The 18,561-nt window shown below is 39.2% G+C and overlaps 1 protein-coding gene across 3 annotated transcripts; it reads left to right on the forward strand.

Moving 5' to 3' along the window:
- Positions 1-326: 326 nt before the first annotated feature.
- Positions 327-14,045, forward strand: LOC130176942 (anoctamin-9). Of its 3 annotated transcripts, XM_056388386.1 has the most exons (26): positions 337-412; positions 715-1,013; positions 1,222-1,273; positions 1,953-2,027; positions 2,155-2,277; positions 2,365-2,501; positions 2,739-2,788; positions 2,881-2,939; positions 3,810-3,889; positions 5,079-5,213; positions 5,343-5,433; positions 5,515-5,575; positions 6,986-7,068; positions 7,175-7,279; positions 7,499-7,663; positions 7,745-7,781; positions 9,024-9,135; positions 9,302-9,359; positions 9,505-9,602; positions 9,717-9,913; positions 9,996-10,148; positions 10,842-10,989; positions 11,081-11,191; positions 11,521-11,614; positions 11,835-11,947; positions 13,098-14,045. In XM_056388386.1, exons 3-26 carry the CDS (start codon positions 1,253-1,255, stop codon positions 13,111-13,113), a joined length of 2,322 nt encoding a protein of 773 aa, XP_056244361.1. In that variant the 5' UTR covers positions 337-412; positions 715-1,013; positions 1,222-1,252; the 3' UTR covers positions 13,114-14,045. The 3 variants fall into 3 exon arrangements, with proteins under 3 accessions (XP_056244362.1, XP_056244361.1, XP_056244363.1); XM_056388387.1 differs by lacking the exon at positions 9,996-10,148 and having other exon boundaries at positions 327-412; positions 715-1,273; XM_056388388.1 differs by lacking the exon at positions 7,499-7,663 and having other exon boundaries at positions 715-1,273.
- Positions 14,046-18,561: the final 4,516 nt, after the last annotated feature.

An 18,561-nucleotide genomic window follows, 5' to 3' on the forward strand; every position in this document is an offset into this window, starting at 1 on the left:
AAGTAGGTAGTAGATAGTAGTTCTTTATAGAGAGGCCTCCTACTGCAAGTGTCAATATAAATTAAAATGGATAAAAACTAAAGCATTATAGTATAAAACTATGGACAATATACAACCACTTCAAACAGAAAGATACCAGTGTAAAAAATGACCTCAGAAGTAAAAGTCCTGCCTTTAAGATTTTACTTTTTAAGTAAAAAAAGAATACGTGAAATATCCTAACAGTATTAAAAGTGCAAGTAGACATAACCCTTTCAGAGAGTAATGCTTTATATGAAAAAAGGGGAATTGACAGTTGAAAGTGAAACTCCTGAAGCACCGTCTTAGAAAGATGACACTGTTAACTTCATAGAGGAATGAGATTGTTTTCATATTCAATAAGTTGAGCTCCCACCTCCGAACATATAATAAGGTGAGTTTATTTTGAACATGTGTAAATACAGTATTAATTTAGCTTGTGGCAGCTTATTTGCAGCTAAACTGATGGTATAGCTCTTATTTGAATAATTCTGCTGTGAATAGTAATGCAGCAGCTCAGCCTTTCCATTAGGGGCCTCGAGATACTTTCAATGTGTAATTGAATGCCTCAAAGTTTGTTTTGATTTTTAACAAATGTCACAGCCAGTGCTGACTGGTGTGTGTGTGTGTGTGTGTGTGTGTGTGTGTGTGTGTGTGTGTGTGTGTGTGTGTGTGTGTGTGTGTGTGTGAGAGCAGGATTATTCAGTCACAGCTGAATGCAATGCTTAACAGGCAGATGAAGTCAGTGTGTCTGCCTCCATCTAGCGGTGGATAAATGGCGTCTTGCATCAGCGAAGAGGAGGCAGCAGCAAAAATATGCCATTCCTTTGCACCTGACAAGCCATCTCGTGGTTGTTGTCTGTTTTTGAATGCAGCTGCTGAAGCACACAGGACACTCTGTTTATTTGTCAGTTTGTTGACCGCATCGCTGAAAGACACTGACCGGAGGAGGAAAAAAAGAGGTGGAGGCTGGACAGCTGTGACACCAGCAACAGGTAGAGTCGCTTTTACATTCCTGAGCCAGTGAAACGACAACACGCTTGTTCCTAGAGGAAGTACGGAACTTACCCAGCGCCTGTTCAGAAGCCCTCATGTCATTTTATAGTTTGGCTTATCGATGAGCTGGCCGAGCGGCTTTGGGATCAGTAAAGGGTGACTGAAGCTTTTTTCCTTTTTTATTTATTTATTTATTATTTCTATCAGAGAAGTCGCATCTGCACATCAAATACACATCATGCCGGTCCACAGGAGGCAGGTAGGTGATCTTATTCATAAAATACAGGGATTATATCGATACATAATGGAGCTGTTGCTCGTGTTGTTATGCTGCCATAGGCCTGCTATGTCTTTAACATGACTGCCAATCCTTGTCTGAATAGCATAACAACAGAGACTAATCCCAGTGCTGCCCAAGATCCACCCATACACATATCTGGAGTACATGTGAATGTTTACATCTGAATTAGGATTAGATGGGATGTATTGGGCCTCCTTAACTGTGATATTGTTCAAATTCAAAATCTGCCACACCTTGCCACTGTTTTTGGCCTACATGCAACAATGTGTAGACTATTCTGTAAGCGAATAGCATGGGTAGGCATGACTGGGAACACACATCAACATGCCATGCTGTTCAGTCAGGTTAGATGAGCCCTCTCCACTGACAGTGGGTGAGTCAGGATCACTACAGGTTTTTGTTAGTTCAGTGGCATTCATTGACACACCCCCACGTTATAGTTGGACAGGATTCTTTTGTAGATTATCACCTTTCTGCATTTTTTCACAAGCTCGGTATTGCATATCAATTTCTGACCTAAGCTTCCCAATCAAACAATTTAAAACTATAATATTTATTCATGATGTGTACCTTTTCTACAATAGTGTGGATGACTTCTCCTTGTATTATTCTTACTCTTATTTATTTTGTTGTATAGCCCAGTATTGAACTACTGGAATTAATGGGAGTGGTAAGAGAGAATGGCAATGAACAGACATCACTTCCTCCTGTGGTAAGACAGTTTAATGTGTCTACCGTGACACTATTCTATCTAGTTCTGGCAGATTTAATTTATCAATGAAGATTCATCCATAAAATGTCTGAAAGTCAGACTTTGGCATCTCATTTTTGTCACACAGCACACTCCACTGTCGTATGACTATGTCCTGGTTGCCAAAACAAGTGAAAACCAGGAGAGAGTGGCTTTCAGGAAGCAAACAGAATACATTGAAGAATTGAAAAAGAAGAACATGAGAGTCACAGTAAGTCTTTGATAATAAGCAAAAATGTACCTTTACTGTAGCAAAGGTCACACGATTTATTCATTCATCTTTTTCCGATCCTGTTAGAAAATTATAGATGATGATCTCATCTTCTATGGGATTCAAGCGCCTAAAGAAATTTTTGAGAAGTACAGGTATCTGCTCAAAGTGTCTGATGCTTGTAACTGGAGCTCGGATCAGAGCAGTATGCCTCTCAGCACCAGGTAAACCATGTTGTCATGTTAATGTGTCTCATATGATCTTATCATTACAAACGTGCTTGTTCTTGTGCAAATTGTCTCCTCTATGTGATATGGTTTTAGCATCTTTTGTACATCTGTTTGTATAAACTTTATAGTCTTAATGATCTCTTAGCCATGCTTTTTACTGCATGGCTAAGTTTTTACTGTCCCTTGCTGCAAGTTCAATTTTTAAGCATGCGATACTTGTCCTATTTTCAGAATAAGGATTGTTCACTTTATCTTGAATCACACCCCTATCCATTCAGGAGGTGAGAAAGACTCATTGAAAAATTCCTTCTCTTTTATTCGGACTCCCAAACTTTTCCAGTATTCCTCTAACCTTACCTGTAAATCTTCTCAGAGGGTCTGCGCTGTCTCATGAAGATGAAGGTTTTTGAAGCAAAGTTCTGCTTACATGAGGTAAAATTCCTAAAACATATTATTATACTGTTCTCTTTACAGACTCTTCCTTGTACAGCATCAGTGTATTATCTTAAACCTTTACAGGTGTGATATTATCAGTCACTATATCTGGCCTGATGATTGTATAATTACCAAGGCTTGGACAGGAACTGTGAATTAAACAGATAGCCTTAGAGAGTGTATGAATACAGACTGATAAGAGCAGGCAAAATTATATAGTCCGTCAATGAGACTTGGTTCAAAGTTTCCTTAAGATGAGCTGTGAATGGTTCAATTAAACCAGCAGTATCTGCCATTGTTTTCTCCATGGAGATCCACACATTCTTATGCTGAAGATAGTGACACTATTATGTTGCTGATACATTTCTGCTTTTCATTTGATACTTAAGTGTTTTAAGCGCTTCTAAAACTATGAAGTGAAACTTGGCAGTGGCCTTACAGAACAATACATTGCTGCCAAAAAATATTTGTTCACCTAGATCTTATGCAAGTCATATTAATACAGTGAGTCATCCGATGCTTGGAGTAAGTGTGTATCTGAGAATACTGTACATTGCTACTGTACATACTATGTACACATGTTGGCATTTTACATGTGTGTTCTTCCGTTTACTTTATAACGTTATGGGTGAAGTCATTTCCAGGAAATTGAAATCTAAAGGATTACTCCAAATATGAGGCAGCAATCATTTTGGATATTTTTTTACAGTACATATGAGCTAGTAAACTCTGTTAGATATTTCCAGTAGATTATATTTTTTACATTGTAAGCGTCTGTTTTTGGTATCACTGTATGCTGTGTTAACCTATTTGTACAAAGCTCTTCATGTTGGTGTTTTCCTGTTTTTCTTGTGCTCCTGCTCTCAGAAAAGGAAACAGAGAGAGCTGAAGGAGAGCTGGGCACGATGGACAGCCTGTCTCCAAGGGCAACCCATAACTGCTGTCAGGTTTGGACAACAGCCTATTCATTATTCTGCGTTGGATACAGTTGCAGATATTGCAGCTTTATTGTTTTGCATGTCATCTTACTGTGAAGTAGGTTCAAGGATTAACAAGGCAACAGCAAACATGTCACCCCCCACACATCATGCAATCATTGTTTGGACTCATCATTTAAAATGACGTACACTACTTAATGCTGGTACTGATCAGAGCTGTCTTTGTCCTTTAGATTCAATTGAATAATGAGCAAACAACAGGACACAATTCAAACAGGCATCATTCAAGTCAGCATGTAAGCAGAGAGATAGAGTCACATTAAAGCCTATTAACACACCTCAGTGACAAGAGACATAATCACTGCAAGCTGTCAAAATCAGTCCAGCCCTTAACAGCATTATTATTTTAAATATGAAATAAAATTTATGACATTTATGCTGTAAAATTCAAAATTTGGAAACTTTATGTATGAACATACAGTGTTTATGATGCCTCCGCGCCGGCGACAGCCAGGGCCGGAGGAATTATGTTTTCGGGTTGGGCGTCAATCTGTCTGTTCATCCCTCCATCTGTCCATCCATCCGCACGTCCCATTCTCGTGAATGCGATATCTCAGTAACGTCTTGAGGGAACTTCTTCAAATTTGGCACAAACATCCTTGGACTCAAGGATGAAGCAATCAGATTTTGGTGGGCAAAGGTCACAAATTCATTACAATTTAACTGAAATGTCTATTAGGATAAAATGAAGCGAAAACATTTTATATCCAAAGGGTCAAAGGTCAACTTCACTCTGACATCATAATGTTCTGCAAAAGCACTTCTGGCCATTATTCAGTGATGTAACTCAGGACTGGGAGATTGTGATCATATTTCCTTCAACTGAGCTGGTTAGCAGAGGCAAACAACTGTGAGGTGGTAATTCTAGATGAAACATTATACTATGACGGTGTATATCACATACTGTTCCTAGATGTTTCATTCTAAGCATGACATGTACTGAGCATCATGGATGTCAGACACTAAAATACATCTATACACTATAAGCATATACAGTACTTATTATATAATGTTATATACAGTATATTTGTTTTTATCTTCATATACATTGATTATAAAGTGTGTGTGTGTATGTGTGTGTGTGTGCGTGTGTGTATGTGCGTGTGTGTGTGTGTGTGTGTGTGTATGCTCATGTCAGGAACTACTTTGGGGAGAAGGTGGCCTTATACTACCTGTGGTTGGGCTGGTACACATATCTGCTGATCCCTCCTGCTATCATTGGGATCATTGTCTTCCTCTATGGCCTTGCCTTCTTTAACACTTCACCCCTCATGTAAGTTTTTCCACAACTCTGCAGTGCCTTTGTTATTACTTTGTTTTTTACAGATCATTTTAGTTTAGTGAGATTATTTAGTTATTACAGATTTACACTGTAATAACCAAAGTGTTTGCTGTGTTGTAGAAAGGAGGTTTGTGAGGCTGACATAGTCATGTGTCCACTTTGTGATAAATGCAAAGTTTGGCAGCTCTCCGACACCTGCACATACGCCAAGGTACATCAGTGCATTTACTATTAGACAGCTGAATGGTGTACTTGTCTGTTGGTGCTCACTGCAGGTAATGTCTTCCTACAGGTGAGCCTGCTGTTTGATAATAATGGCACAGTGCTCTTTGCGATGTTCATGGCCGTGTGGGGTGAGTATTTCTTTTTTTTTTTTTGTCTATATTATATGCTTACTCTTGTGTTGAAATATGACGGATTTTCAATATTCAGGTCCTTGCTTAAGACAGATTGTTATTGATCACAGCCATTAAAAACCCATGCAACGGGCACATTTAATAAAAATAACAATGTAATCAGGATGCAGAACTCTTCTCCAATACTGTTGTTTATTCGCCTGAATGTTTTTTGCTATACAGGACAACTTGTACAGACAAGTCTTTTATCTGCCTCAAATATATTTCATCTAACTGCCAGGGTGTTTTTATGTTCACTGAGACACGTACTGCCAAGGAGATGCCACATCACAGAGAGAACCTACTCGTCCTGGCTACTCACATCTTAATCAGCACAGGCCATCTGGCGATGGGGGTGGTCTAGCAGTCATCTATAAGAACACATATCAGTGATCAGTCACTTTGTTATTCAGCTTTTACTCTCTGTGTTTGGCGGATTTTTAAATGTTTACAGTCTGTTTCCAAACCTATTCCTGTGTCACGTGCATAACTCTTGTAGAAAAAAAAAAAAAGGATTTCATTTGCAATGATGATTTACTCGAGCAAAGTTTATTAGAACAGCTGTGGAGGAGGAGCACGGTACAGTTAACTACAACGACCACTGCAGTCTTTAAAGAAAAGAGTGATTCCATGAGTATATGAGAGGAAGTGTGTGAGGGAGGGGTGAGATAAAGAAAGAGAAAGAATGCCTCAAGGACATAAAAGTGGAACATTGATATTACAGGACAGACAGTGCACAGTTGAATGGAAGTCCCCTGAAAAACCCATATGTGTTGAAAAACAAAACTAATAGCCTGTGAATTTGCATTAAACATCTGAGAAAAAGGTTTAAATCTCACATGATGCATATATCCATCAAAGAAGTAGTTTACAGTCAGACCACAGATGTAGGAATCAGCGCCTGAGTTTTCTGCTGACAGTCAAATTTCTATTTTTAACTAAAGCTTATGTGCACAAACCCTAACCCAAACCATAACCAAATGTCCCAAAACATAACCCTCCTCTTTACTGTAACTTAAAGCTATAGTTTTTAATTTTGTCTGGTCCTGTGTTTTACTTAAGATGTGATATTTTCATACATTCAGTAACAGAGTAATGCAAAAGTGCCACCCAAAATACAAATTGGTGTTTCTGTTATTTAGCTTACACTCACTGATATAAATGGGATGTACAAAATAACAGAAACACCTGTCAGAGTGATGTAAAACAATTCAACACCATCTCGAACTATGTCCTTTAAGATGACCATGAAGTTGACCTTAAAGATGAAGGTAGGGTATGTTGCAGGGCTGCTGTATCAGGCTGTATTAGTTTTAGCAAGGCGTACCTAATGATCATTAACTGAGTGTAAGTCCCTGTTTTTCACAGCAACACTGTTTTTGGAGTTTTGGAAGAGACATCGGGCTTCCTATGTGTGTGAATGGAAAGTGTCTGATTGGTGTGAGGAGGAGGTATGATCAGTTTTATACATTATATCCCATGTCAGTAAAACCAGTTCAGCCCTCACAGTGGAATTCATGGCTGTGTGGTTTTTTTTTCTCTTGCATTCAACTGTAGGAGGAACTGATCCTGGAAATTGTGAACAATGCAAATTGTGAACCCAAGGAATATAAGCACTCCTACCTGCGCAGCACTTTGGTTTTGATCTGTGTCACAGTTATGGTGGGTTACTTGTCATTTTACCACTATTGACACATTTAAAGTGGCTTGTACGGTGTCACAACCTTTATTTTAACTAAGGTTAAAATAACCTTTTAACTCTGGTTAAAATAAGAATCAGGCGGATGTTGCTATGGTTCAGGTTTCATGTGAAAACAAGTACTGTAAGTGAAAGCCATTACAAGTATCATGGTATAAATAAGTGTTTCTGCCTTTCCACAGATATTGGTTATCATTGGCCTGACACACGCCTTGGTGGTGTTCAGGGTGATTGTAGCAGTGATCTTTGCTGAGGGATCATGGGAGTTCCTGAGCACCAACTCCAACAGTGGAGCAATGATGCTGGGGGCCGTGTTCCACTATCTTATCATCACTGTCATGACACGGGTACACAGGTCTCTAAATGTGCTTCTCTGTGTCCTAACCGTGATATTCTCTTCGACTCTGACCTGGTCTTTGTCTTTGCAGATTAACAGGATTGTAGCCATGAAGCTCTGTGAAATAGGTTTGTTTATGTGTTTATTTCCAAATTTCAAATAGATGCAGTTAAACTCAGCAAGACTTTAACCATAGCTCTTAAATGTCCCATGATGTACAGCTTTTTTGATTTTATTTCAAAACGTATTGTGGTTCAGGATAGAAAAGGTTAAATAAGCAGTTATTTGAATAGTCAGTAACAGCTGTCACTGGGTGGGCAGTGAGAACAGGCAAACAGATCCAAGAACGCTGCAGCAAAACGGCAGCTAATCAAGACAGGATGCAGGTCAGACGCACAGATGACAGACTAGCAGCAGGATCAGGCAGGCAAGTAATGTCTAGCACACTACAGCAGCTTCGCAACATAAATGATGTGACTGAAAGCTGTCCTCTATTCAGTGGTCCAAATCCAGCATTAAAGAATCACAGACTTTGATGCACATTTCTACAGCAGCAACCACAGTGTCTTTATCATACAGTATGAAGGCATTGTTCACAGGCAGAGTTCAGGGCTTAGCATGAACATTGGAACTGAGACACCATATAAAAGCAGTTGTAAAGATGTGCAATAGCTTAGGTGATTTATCAGGGCAGGTACAGATCAGGCACAGGGCAGGTGAGAGGGGCAAGGAGATACACTAGAAATGTGGAGAGAGAGTCTGAGGTTGATGACCATGAAAATATGGGCCATGTTTTGATATTTAGTCTTACGGCACTGTCATGCAGAATATATCTGAGCCCCTCTGTATGCCATTTGTTTGTGGTACGTGGTATATTTCTGCCTAGGACGCATTACTGAATTAATAGTCCTTTTTCAAAGCAGATATTCTGACTTGTCATGGCAGGAGAAGCACAGGACACTGAGGCAACCTGCCTGATATCAGAGGAACTGGAACTGGCACATCTTATTAGAATGATGCCATCATTAATGTTATCAGATACACCTGTGCTTTGCCCTCTATTACATGTCAATGCTCTATTCGGTGGAGTGAAGCGCCCCAAGCTCAGCAGTAATGTTTATAAAAACTGACTGACAGTTTTTTTTAAAATAACTTTAGATTTCAACACTGAAAAGTCTTATCTTAATATTTCATGCACCAAATACACAATATTTAAGATGAACTGGATGCAAACAGAGCAACGCATAACTGAGGTGAATCTGACAGTCTGTGGAAAAGGGCTTCCGTTAAGTGAGATTGTGCCATCCATTGGCCAAATAGTGAAATGCAGCCACACGAACAAACAATGACATGAGGTCTGTCTTCACCAGAGGAAACGAGATCCTTTGCTGCCACAGAGAAGAGTTTCACTGTCAAGATGTTCACCTTCCAGTTCTTCACCTATTTCTCCTCGCTCTTCTACGTGGCCTTTTTTCTTGGCAGGTAAGGACTTGACTGAGACGGGGCTGGCCGATACTTCAACATTATTGTGAAGTATCTGTGACTGTTAGTGGTGAAATACAGTGTATGACAACGTGATCATACTGTGGTCTTGTTTTACAACAACAACAGACTAATACTGGCTTGTTTTTTGTAACATACCTGACAGGATAAATGGTCATCCTGGTGGTTACGTACGAATCGCAGGGATATGGAGGCTTGAGGAAGTGAGTGAACATGGATCTCTACCCCACTTAAAACAGCTAAATTGTCCAATTCTTTACAGTAATTGTTGCATTTTCACATGCACTTTTGGACATAAAAATATTGCATCTGATTTTTATTCCAAACATTTCACTCTCTTTCGTGCAGTGTCACCCCAGTGGATGTCTCACAGACTTGTTCATTCAAATGGCGATTATTATGGTTCTCAAGCAAACCATCAACAATGTTTTCGAGTTCACTGGCCCGTAAGTATAAAACAGATTTTATGATTACATAATGTACATGTCCAATGTACAGTATACTCCACGTTCCTAATGCTGGATTCCAGGCTGGTGAAAGCCCACTCTTGTTTGTATCAGCTTGCTCTGCAGGTGGTTGAAGAGGAGAAGAACCCAGAAGCTACAGAGGAAATGTGCCCACTGTTATCTGAAAGATGATTCAGAGGCCAAACACGGAGCTGAACTGTGTGATAACTGCAAGCTTCGAGACTGGCTCAACAACTACCGCCTCAGTGATGTCGACTCCTTCAGCTTGTTCAATGAGTTCTTGGAAATGGGTACGTACTCTGCAGAATGCTTTAACATCAAAAATAGTCGACTAGTTTTGACAAATAATATTTTTCTTTGTTCCCTCCCCAGTCATCCAGTTCAGCTTTACCACCATATTTGTGGCAGCATTTCCTCTTGCTCCTCTGTTAGCCCTTATTAATAATGTTATTGAGATTCGCTTGGACGCCATTAAGATGGTCACTCTGGAGCGTAGACTGGTTCCCAAGAAAACCAACGATATTGGTGAGGATCAATGATAAACTAAGTACTAATATGTTAACTCCTAGTTGACAATATCAGAGTAAAATAACCTGTAAGTCTTTTTTCCCGTAATTGTAATATCATAAACCTGTCTATAAGAAATCAGATTTCATGATTTGACCCTTTGAGTAGCTCATCTGCAATGGTCACACACAGTTGTTATCACATGATTATATAATATATAGTATTAGTGTATATATATATATATATATATATATATATAACTGTAACTGAGCTCCTTGTGAAATGTTGCTCTTTGTCACTCTCCTCTGACATTCTCCTTTCAATACTAATATTTCATGAATGTCTTCCATCTTTGAAGCGTTGGTGCTTCCTTATTTTTACAGTTTTTGCAATATGAGTTTCTTAAAGACTAATGGTGAAAAAAGAATTTGCCATCTATGATTTGGGTATCAGATTTTCTCAACATTTTGAGGGGGAAACCCATTTGTCGAGAATGCAACTTTATCATCTAAGTCTCAAATGACCAAAAAGTATGTGCAAGGGAGTAACCCTGACTACCACATTTTAAACATCAATCTGAGGAGCAGACCGCTTGTTTGTACCTTAAATTGCCTGTTTTTCCTGCATTCATTTTAATCATAATTTCATTAACCTGCAGGTCTTGTTTGTATATTAATTCTTTCAATCTTCATGTCAATGTTGCGGTTGCAGGTGTGTGGACAGACGTGTTGGAGGCTATTGGCGTCTTAGCTGTCATAGCAAATGGGCTGGTCATTGGCATATCCTCGGACTTCATCCCACGACTGGTGTACCGTTACCACTATGGCCCGTGCGCCAATGGCACAGCAACAGATATTGAGTGAGAACTTGCACTCTTCTAGAAAATATTTTTGTTTTTACATGTTGTATGCAACCCTCTCTTTAAATAAATTCTTGGGTTTTTTTTCAAGCTGCATGGTTGGCTACATCAACAACACTCTGTCCATTGCACGACTCGATGACCGGAACATTTCAGCTAGACAGATGACAATTCCTGGTGGCTTGAATGACACTTACTGCAGGTTTGTTCTATTTTAATAACATATCGGTTATGAGAAATAAAAGTCAAAACATAATTTACAGCAAGCAGTGATTTGAAAGCAGTGATTGTTCTCACCACCAGAGTTACATGCTGTTGATCTGTAATTATCCTGATAGTATTGCACTGTTTCTGTGACGACTGTGTAATTTCTGATAATAGAAGTGCTACACAGATAAGGTTTACAGTCCTCATAAAAATGGGTTGCCATCACTGCAGCCGATGCCCACAATCATCAAGTGTGTGAAGACATTTAAAACAACCACTGATACTGGAGATAACATCAGCTCTCCGGTTTGTTCCTCTTCACAGCTATAAAGACTACAGGAGCAATGAGGACTACAGTTTTACCCCACAGTTCTGGCTAATATTAGCTGTGCGCTTTGCATTTGTCATCCTCTTTGAGGTAAGTCATTTTGCACATAGACAAAGTTTGCAGAGACAACCCCAAAACCCTCCAAAGCCCTTTGTCTTATTTGAAATTCAGCAGGTCAGACTTGAGTCTTAAAATGTCAAAACAGTGAGTTGGGTTATAACAAAATCATGGTGTGTTGTCTCTAATGAAAACATATTTTCACAGATAGAAAGAGAAACTACATTCCTAACATCTACCTCTCTGCTTGCAGCATGTTGTCGTCATTTTTAAATTCGTTGCAGCCTGGTTTGTACCGAGCGCTCCCATGCAGGTCAAGAATGACAGACTCTTTGATAAACTCAAAAGACTAAAAGAGGAACTCAGGTGAGTGTCAGATAGTATGTGGTTGGACTGGTTTGGCAGCTGGTGCTAAAATTAGTACAATCTTGCTCATTGGCTCTTAAATTGTTATAATAACACAGCGTAACATTATATGTGCCTCTTGTGATTTTGTTTAAATAAATAAAAACATCAGTTAATACAATGGTCATGCACTAACTACAGATTCACCCACCTGGATCAGTAATAGTTTTGATACTGATCTTATTAGCTGGATCGGGAATCACCCATAATGTGACCAATCGCCAGTAATTACAGTTTTGTTGTCAAAGTCATTGTAAACATTCAGTGTTTCCACTTACAGTTTAATTCATTATGTAACAGCCCAGTTGCCAAGTTTTTAGTGCCGCAGCAATCCCATCTCAAGTAGTTCCACTCAGTGAGGTTAGCAGATTTTATGAAACAAGAAAGCAATGGATTGATGCTAGGTGTCACAATCAGGATCAGGAGAGGAAAAGCTGGATCCTGCATTCCTAGCCCGAAACATATTTCTCATTAGTTACCGCAACTGAAAACAAAAGACACAAGGCGCTCTTGCTGCATTTGCAGTGATTTCAAGAGGAAGATAAGCTTTTTCTATGTTTGGTTGACTAGCATAAAAACTTCACTTAAATCCCAGTCAAAAGTCTATTCATCTTTATATATCTTTATATATCATTTTACTATCTTTAAAATCCAGCTAAGCTCAGTCTTGTTACCTCTTCTAGCACTGTAGCACTCGTTTTTCACGGACCTTTTTACAGCAGACATTTTGACTTGTCAGAGCAGGAAGAGCACAAGTGGAACTAATAACATTGATGATGACTCAGTTTCATTAACTACTGCAATACCACGCCACAAATTAGTGCCATTACTGGTCACACCTGTGTCTAACAAGTCAAAGTGTGAGCTGTGAAAAAAATCGTTTCAACTTTAGTTTCACTCCACATATTTACTTCTGTCATCTCGGCTCTCTGCCATTGCGTTACTCCCTCCCCACACCTTCACGTCAGAGCATCTAAAATGAAAGCAAATGAATGCCTGCACTATAGATATGCAATAGAGCCAGATAAAATATTCCGAAAAGCTAAGACCCAAATGTTTCTTGGGTTTCTTGACAGAAATGCTAACCAATCCTTGCTTTTGTGTCTTGCAGCTCATTTGAAGCGTGACAGAATTCAGACACTTTCAATGGGACACATTTTTCCCCGAAACATGAGCCCAGTGTTGCCTTGTGCAGGGTCCAGGCTATCACAGTGTTGAGTCCACTTCAAAGCCATTAATCATCTCAATGAAGAGTTCAGACAGAGGCCTCTCGCTCTTGTTTGTTGTTTGGAATCTGGATTGTCATCCATGAAGTGGACTTTGAGGACAGATGATTTTTTTCTCAGACAGAACAAATGTACAGAAACTGATTTTACTGACCACGTCTTTCATGAGATTATTCTTATTCTATTTTAAGAATGCACTGACGGCTTTCTGGTGGCTCTCTATATTTGTGAGTTGTATGTGAGTGTTTTTATTGAAAGCCTAAAGATAATTTATACTGCCACTGCAAACACAGTATCGATTGTGTGTTATGATGTTGCCTTATATTGTAAAAAGCGCTGTGATGATTGTTGCATTATTGCAGATAGAATCTAATGGTGTCTTTTCAGACACAAGAATGTTTTGCATTATAATATTTTATATAAATGAATGAAAGAGGAAACTTTTCTCCTCATGAAATGTCTTTTAAATTCAAGTTTGTCATTTAAAGTGTGTCATAGCCATAGCTGACATTTTGAATTTGCTAAATTTCAGCTTTTCTTTGTGCTGGAACCATATGCCTTTTTTGTCTAAGGTACAGTAAGGTACAGTATTTCAACAACAGCTAAATTTATGTAACCGTTTATAAGGCTGATTTTAGTATTTCTTGTCGTGTGACTTTTTTATGCACAAAGGAAGAATATTTTCCTGCAATGTGGAAAAGACCATTGTGTAGGTAAATTCAAAGACAATGTAATTGAAATGAAGAGATACCACCCAATCTTTTATAATGGAGTTGTAAGTTGTAACAAATGTGTTTATTAATGGTACATAAAACATTTACTATTGCTTTATACTTAAGTTATAACCATTAATGAGGACCCCGCTTGGGTCTCCAGGTTGTGAAAAAGCTCTTTAGCTGGTCGCTTACAGTCTGGACAAAACTTGCTAACAACTTGATGACTTGATGTTTACAACCCTTTATTAAGGACTTACCAACATGTATACCTGCTATATTAATTGGCTGTTTGAAAGTGAGAAACTCATTAACTCTCTCAATAGATTAGTCAAATTTTTAGCTGAATTTTAACCAAATAGAATAAACTCTATTACACACATTGCTATTTAAGATGGAACAAAAAATCACCTGGAGCCCATCCTGCTAAAGCCATTAGGTGGAAACAAGACAGCTGTCATCCATTCCTGTGAGTTAACCAATCATTGTAGGTTAGCTGTTATGACATCATTTAACACATCATTCAGCACCACTGACCGTGGCTTCACGGTGTCAGATGGGTAGAGTGCAACAGTCAGCACATCCCGGGCATTCAGGATGCTGATTCTCCTGAACAGCCAGAGCAGAGCAATCACGGCTGACGTGTTTGTCAAAGGACAAGAGGAAACAGCTGATGCAAGATATCACTCTGGAGTCGATAGTAGGTAGTCTGGAGTAGATAGACTCTTTTAATCAAGAGAGTCTAAGAATATTTGTAATACTTGGGCATCTGGATTGATGACAAACCTTTAGTGTACATATTAAAGTATTCATTTATAAACTAAGGATGAAGTTGAAGCTGTTAAACAAAAACCAGGCTTGTTTCCACAGATCCTGAAAGCAGAGAGCTGTGGAAGGCATTTTTGTCTCAGTCCCAGATTACGGTGATGTTTTCTATGCTTCAATCTGCCTCCTCTTTTCGTCATTTACCACTTTATACTCACATTTTTAACTGCAAATTTCATGTGGGCTGGACTTGCCTCTGTATAAGAAGTAAGCATCACTGGCTTTCAGTTATTTATGTAGCACTTCTAAATAGATTTATTTATCCTCATGTCTCACCAGGACATTATCAAACATGTTCTGCAGACTGACTTATATCTACTGACAGGAACTGAGCAGCTCCACAGCAGCAAATGAGAACTGTATCTCGAACATCTAGCCGATGGTTTGCAAGGTATAGAGGAGAGTGTTTGTGGTCTTTTATATTGTAACACACGGTTCTCCTAGCTGTCTTTATTTAAGAAACTAAAGGGCCAAAAGTCACTGCTGCACATAGAGGAAGGAAGCCGTACTCTTCTTGCCTTTTAACACACATGATGCTGAGTGATGTGACCCTGCACCCACATTACCTAGCATCCTCAACTGCTGCTGATGAGCTTGCAGTTGATCGACCTTTACTTGAAGAGATCTGGAGAGGAACAGTGGGGAGGAAGTGCAGAGGGGGTATAAACCCTTACAGAGAAGGCTTTAATGTGGGGAGACACTATTTTTTCTACCAAGGCAACATTACACATTAAAATTTCCTTTTGGTGAACACACAGTAAGTGGCAGCAATGTTCTTCTCTAATTTCACTGAATATTTGAAAGCAGTGAATGTCTGATGAATGTGTGGCGTAAACTCTGAAAAACAAAACTATTTATTCAAAGTTAATTATATTGTTTAAAGTAAATCATTTTTGATTGTTTGCACTGACTCATCTTAAAAAAATACACGTGTGAATCATTACTTAGTTTTTTTTTTTGTTATTATTTTATTATACTGTGGGAGGAAACCGGAGCACCTGGAGTAAACCCATGTAGACATGTGGAAAACAGGAAAACCACCATGCTACATATTTGTGAAGATTCATGAGCAGCAATCTTTTGCCCAAAACCCTTAATCTGCGTCTTCTCTGGGAGTGGCGGCTCTAGTTCTTCCTGTGGACGTGGATAAACCAGGAGCAATTCCTTCTCTGACTTGGGAAAAAACAAGAGCCATTCTTCTTCGTGTTCTGGAAAGGGCAAGTGCAGCACCACTGAGGAGTCTGGTGGAGACTGTGATAATCCACCAAGCCCGAGCTACAGGCCAAAATTTCTGTGGGTCTAAGTCATTGGCCCTGGCAATAACCGCTTCAATATGTTCCCTGGTTCTAGGTATAGCAGTTGCAAATCTTGCTGTGATCCTGGAAAAGAGTGCATTAACTCTTGTTATGGTCCTGGAAAAGAGTGCTTCAACTCTTGGTCTTGTTCTGGAAAAGTGTGCTGCAACCCTTGCTGTGGTCCTGGAAAAGAGTGCTTCAACTCTTGGTCTTGTTCTGGAAAAGAGTGCTGCAACCCTTGCTGTGGTCCTGGAAAAGAGTGCTTTAACTCTTGTTGTGGTCCTGGAAAAGAGTGCTGCAACCCTTGCTGTGGTCCTGGAAAAGAGTGCTTTAACTCTTGTTGTGGTCCTGGAAAAGAGTGCTGCAACCCTTGTTATGGTCCTGGAAAAGAGTGCTGCAACCCTTGCTGTGGTCCTGGAAAAGAGTGCTTTAACTCTTGTTATGTTCCTGGAAAACAGTGCTTCAACTCTTGGTCTTGTTCTGGAAAAGAGTGCTGCAACCCTTGCTGTGGTCCTGGAAAAAACAGTTGAAATTCTTGCTCCAAACATGGTAAAGAAAGATGCAATTCTTGCTTGGGCCATGTTGAAATATGTTGCAATTATTTCTGGAGCTTGGACAAAAACATTTGCAGTTTCTCTAATGATAATGGACAAAAAACCTACAGTTCCTGCTCTGGCCATGTTGAAATAAGTTGCAACTGTTTCTCGGGCCATTGATGAAAAAGCTGCAAGTCTTGCTCGAGCAAGGGCAAAAAACATTTCTCTGAGTCGTGTGATATGAGTTAAAAGTGCCCCTTCATCTATGGACACAACAGGTGTTGATAAACTGCTGTCTGTTGCTTCAGCTAAAACTGCTGAAGTTCCTCCTAACAATCTGCCAGCACACTTTGGTGTCTCAGGGTCAAATGACTTGATATTTTTCAAGGCTCTCTCATTCAGGGGGCAAGAATGGCAGAGAGGTAGGGATAGGTAGAGAACAAGAGGAGGAGGCTGACTGTTTGAATCCTTCCTTTGCATCACAGCAGGGCTGCTATCATGCTGTTGTTCCCTTTGCTGAGTTTCATTACTCAAACTGTCCAAGCCTATGGATTGATGGCCAGCATCATGATACAGCAACTTGAGATAACTGTAGTTTCTGACCTTGTAGTCTGTCTGGGCTGGTGGTGGTACCCACTCACTTAGAGGTGATCCATGACCCACAGGTTCTGTGGGGTTAACACTGGATGAACTGGGACAATTAAGTCCCAGACCAGACTTGATGAGGCGAACAGCATTTTTGGTGACCCAAGGCACCACAACAAAACCCACCATTAAAATTGGCATGTTGGCAGATAGATGAAGTTGAATAACTATGACAGTATTCCTTCTGTTACACAAACTAGAGCACTGCCCGTGACATCAGACTTCTGTGTGACATCATCAAAGGGGCAGTTTAAAAACAAATTCAACTGCGTTTATTTTGTGATGTCACTGATGGTCACACACTCACTGATGACATCACAGTCCACACTTGTTATATTTCTTGCCACTTGTTTATTCTTCATAGTTCTTTGTTTTCCATTAATGATTACAAAGGATCAGTTGCACAATAAAGCGCAAACTCACACATCTTTAAACAGAACTGATGTTGTCACATTTAGGCTAACTATGATTCATAACTGGTATTTAACATTGACGTCTTATATTTTATTATCATTTACAAAATGCACAAAATCAAGGAGAACATGTTTATTTACACATCTTTTTTTAATATTCATGGTTCCACAAAAGGTTTCTATAGCATACTTTAAAATCAACCACTCAACGGAGAGAATAACCCTAACACTTTGTTAACTTTTCTCACAGGTGAGGCCTACTTAAACAATTAAAACAATGTTTTATCTACATGTATCTTCAAAAGACAATCTTGACTTGGACAGGGCCAGAAATGAATCACTGAGACACGTTACTGTTTTAACAGCAATCCTTGTTGAACAAATACAGAAGTTATCCTGACATTGTTGTTCTTAATGGGTGATTCGGGACAACATACAGATAATAGGACTGTTAATGCTTAGCTTTTATATTTGTACAGTTAATGTGCATTTCTATACCGTCAATGTCCTTTTAAAAGGACATCTCTTTATTTGCTGTCTGACTTACTGTCCATTTTTTCCATTATTTCTTGCAGTTTGAAAACAAGAGTATCTGGACTCATAAAGACGAATTCTCAAAGTCAAAGACCTACAATAATAAGTCCAGTTATTCTTGTTTCACATGACCAGTGGTTGAAAACCTACAAAAACCCACTGCAATATAGTTTCCTTAGGGTTTGCAGAGCTGAATTGATGATGTTATTTGTAAACTAACAAAATATTTGGCAATAATTGATTTTATTAACCATTAACAAAATCGTTAATTACACCTTCTATAAATCCGATATTAGAAAGTTATAGGCTACCTTTAAACAATTACAAAAGAAAAGTTTCACTGCAACGCAGGTGAAAGCTTGTGCAAGTGTCACGTGACCTCAGGGAG

This window comes from Seriola aureovittata, chromosome 10, assembly GCF_021018895.1.
Source record: "Seriola aureovittata isolate HTS-2021-v1 ecotype China chromosome 10, ASM2101889v1, whole genome shotgun sequence".
In the NCBI taxonomy this organism is placed as follows: domain Eukaryota; kingdom Metazoa; phylum Chordata; class Actinopteri; order Carangiformes; family Carangidae; genus Seriola; species Seriola aureovittata.

Coding starts and splice junctions, on each gene's coding strand:
- LOC130176942 (XM_056388386.1), top strand. CDS start 1,253: ATGCCGGTCCACAGGAGGCAG. Junction 2,278..2,364: donor AGAAGAACATGAGAGTCACA/GTAAGTCTTTGA, acceptor CGATCCTGTTAG/AAAATTATAGATGATGATCT. Junction 9,914..9,995: donor CAATGAGTTCTTGGAAATGG/GTACGTACTCTG, acceptor TTCCCTCCCCAG/TCATCCAGTTCAGCTTTACC.